The following is a 2,598-nucleotide window of genomic DNA, read 5'->3' as shown; positions in this document are numbered from 1 at the left end:
TGGTGGAGGGTGGTTGGTGGCGGCGGCGGAGGTGGGTGATGGTAGTGGTAGGTGGCGGAAGCGGTTTGGTGGTGGTGGTCGGCGGGTGATGGTGGTGGCCAGCGGCGGAGGCGGCAGTGGGTGGTGGCAGCGGTAAAGGCGGTGGTGGGGAGAGGGTAATGGGTAGTGGTGGAGGTGATGTAGTGTGAAAGATGGATGGAATGAAAAAAAAATAACAAGAGAGGTGGATGAAATGAATTTGGGGTGTTTTAGGGGGTATGGAATGAACATGGTAATATGTGATTCCATTCCATCAACCAACCAAAAGCATCTTTTTCATTCCATTCTGCCTCTCGATCACCGAATGCTACCTTACTTCCAAGTTTACTCGTATAAAGCTGGTCTAAAAAGGAATATGAGTCGCATAAGCTACAACGAGAAGAGTTTGAATTTTGAAAAGTGAACCCCTAAATGGATCACATGGCACGTGAGAAGCTCACCTACCACCACCACCACCACCACCACCACCACCACCACCAATCAACCATTGTTTGTATCTGCCTATAAATACCCAGAAACAAACCCACCAGTCAATCAGAATGAGTGTTTGAGATCCAATTTCTATGCAGCAGAAAGGGCGATCATTCAACAGTAGATCCAGATCCTTCTCAAGATCTCATCGAAGGCTCATAATCAACTCGTTTCATATTTCAAATCAATCCGTGCAATGGCTCCTGTTGTTGTTAATGGTGGGTACTGGGTTGGTTGTTATATGTACTTCCAATAGCATTTTGTTGTTTAATTGATTAATATGCAGGTGAAGAGCGTGAGGTTCAGAAGAATTACTGGATCGAGCACACGGCCGAGCTGACTGTGGAAGCCATGATGCTTGATTCTATGGCTTCTGATCTTGACAAGCAAGAAAGACCTGAGGTACGATTACTATTCAATGCATTTATTTTGTGTCTTATGTTAATTGATGTTGTTACTGCTTTCTATGCAAATCAATTACACTTGTATTTATATATTATTTTCACTCTTCAATGATTTGGATCTGTTTGTATCTATGCTACTGGATTCATTCATTTTTTCAGTTTGTTTGCATGCTTGACAAATTCTTATTCTTATTATTTTGTTTTGTTAGGTACTGTCACTACTTCCACCCTATGAAGGGAAAAGTGTCCTTGAATTAGGAGCGGGAATTGGTCGTTTGACGGGTGAACTAGCCAAAAAGGCATGAAAACTAACAGCCCTTGATTTCATTGAGAAGTGTGATAAAAAAGGTATGTATGCATCATTCACCACTGAATATAATAAGCTATATTTATTTACGGGTTATTATTAATGTTTGCAGAATGAAAGCATCAATGGACACCTTAAAAATGTGGAATTTATGTGCGCTGATGTCACCTCACCTGACCTAAACTTTCCAGCTGAATCAATGGATTTAATCTTCTCAAACTGGTTATTGATGTATCTTTCTGACAAAGAGGTGAGTATGAAATCAATTTATTAAACGGGTCTTGTTGACCCGTTTGATGAAACAAGTCGATCCAGTCAACCCATTTATGTCCGATTTAACGTGACCTTCTAACCCGTTTACTACCTTTATATATTGATTACCACCCGTTTACAACCTGCCAACACATCAACCTTTTGCTTAGATTAATGCGTTAAACGGGCTGTCACACAATTTCATGAATAAATTATTTTATTTTTTGTTATAATTTGTGGTTACAGGTTGAATATATTGCTGAAAGACTTTTGAAATGGGTGAAAGTGGGAGGATATATTTTCTTCAGAGACTCATGCTTTCATCAATCTGGAGACCATAAGCGAAAACACAACCCGACACACTACCGTGAACCTAGATTCTACACCAAGGTGAATATACATTGACCTTGAACTATGAAAATTTGGGTGTTTGGCTTACTAAGGACTCTTATGAGGTCGAACCGACGCTGTCAAATTTAGAGGTGTAGCCGAGTCAAGCTTGAGCTCAGAACGCTTAATTTTGTGAGAGCTCGAGCTCGAGCTCGGCTCATTTCGAGTTCATTTCTAAAGCTCGAGCTTGGTTTGTGAGTAGATTCTCATCGGCTGTGCTAGTTTATTATTTATTAATTAATTTACATGCATTTATCGAGCTTGGTTTGTGATCATTTATCGACTTATTCTGCATCCCCCGCTATTTCTCCGAGCTTTTAGGTAGAATGAGTCATGTAGTTGTTGTAGACCGTTTGAGTCTTGCATAACCTACAAGCAAAATATAATTATAACAAACATAGTCAGTTAATTTAGGATCATTCGGCTAGCTGGGAATCCTAGCTATCAAGGTAACTGTCAGGATCATGTTAAGGATAAATTGACCACTAACAATTACATATCTTCCCGTAACTCATCATGTGGTTTTTGATTTCAAATTATCTTATAATCAAGATATTAAATATTATAATTTGAATTATTTCTATTTATTGTTAATTTTGAGTTTGACCCGTTTTGACAGGTTGTTACTAACTTTTGAACTCATTAACATTTTATAATTGTATAACTAGTACATGATGTTTGAACATCTGAAGCAAAAAACGTTTAGATGAGACACAAAAAAAAACACTAGGCAAT

At 38.9% G+C, this 2,598-nt stretch overlaps 1 protein-coding gene across 1 annotated transcript; it reads left to right on the top strand.

Moving 5' to 3' along the window:
- The first annotated feature begins 664 nt into the window (after window positions 1-664).
- On the top strand, window positions 665-2,015 carry LOC143622562 (phosphoethanolamine N-methyltransferase 1-like). Its single transcript, XM_077093672.1, has 5 exons — window positions 665-728; window positions 797-912; window positions 1,124-1,262; window positions 1,334-1,471; window positions 1,720-2,015. Exons 1-3 carry the CDS (start codon window positions 707-709, stop codon window positions 1,217-1,219), a joined length of 234 nt encoding a protein of 77 aa, XP_076949787.1. The 5' UTR covers window positions 665-706; the 3' UTR covers window positions 1,220-1,262; window positions 1,334-1,471; window positions 1,720-2,015.
- Window positions 2,016-2,598: the final 583 nt, after the last annotated feature.

The sequence above is a fragment of the Bidens hawaiensis genome, unplaced genomic scaffold, assembly GCF_021521415.1.
Source record: "Bidens hawaiensis isolate Kalapana, Puna unplaced genomic scaffold, B.hawaiensis_p1.1 tig00003219_1, whole genome shotgun sequence".
NCBI lineage: Eukaryota > Viridiplantae > Streptophyta > Magnoliopsida > Asterales > Asteraceae > Bidens > Bidens hawaiensis.
This window is presented reverse-complemented; position numbering and strand designations above follow the sequence as displayed.

Bases quoted from the DNA above. Each gene is read 5' to 3' on its own strand.
- LOC143622562 (XM_077093672.1), top strand. From the start codon at position 707: ATGGCTCCTGTTGTTGTTAATG. The intron at 729-796 runs GTGGGTACTGGG...ATTAATATGCAG, and splicing joins GGCTCCTGTTGTTGTTAATG to GTGAAGAGCGTGAGGTTCAG. The intron at 913-1,123 runs GTACGATTACTA...TTGTTTTGTTAG, and splicing joins ACAAGCAAGAAAGACCTGAG to GTACTGTCACTACTTCCACC.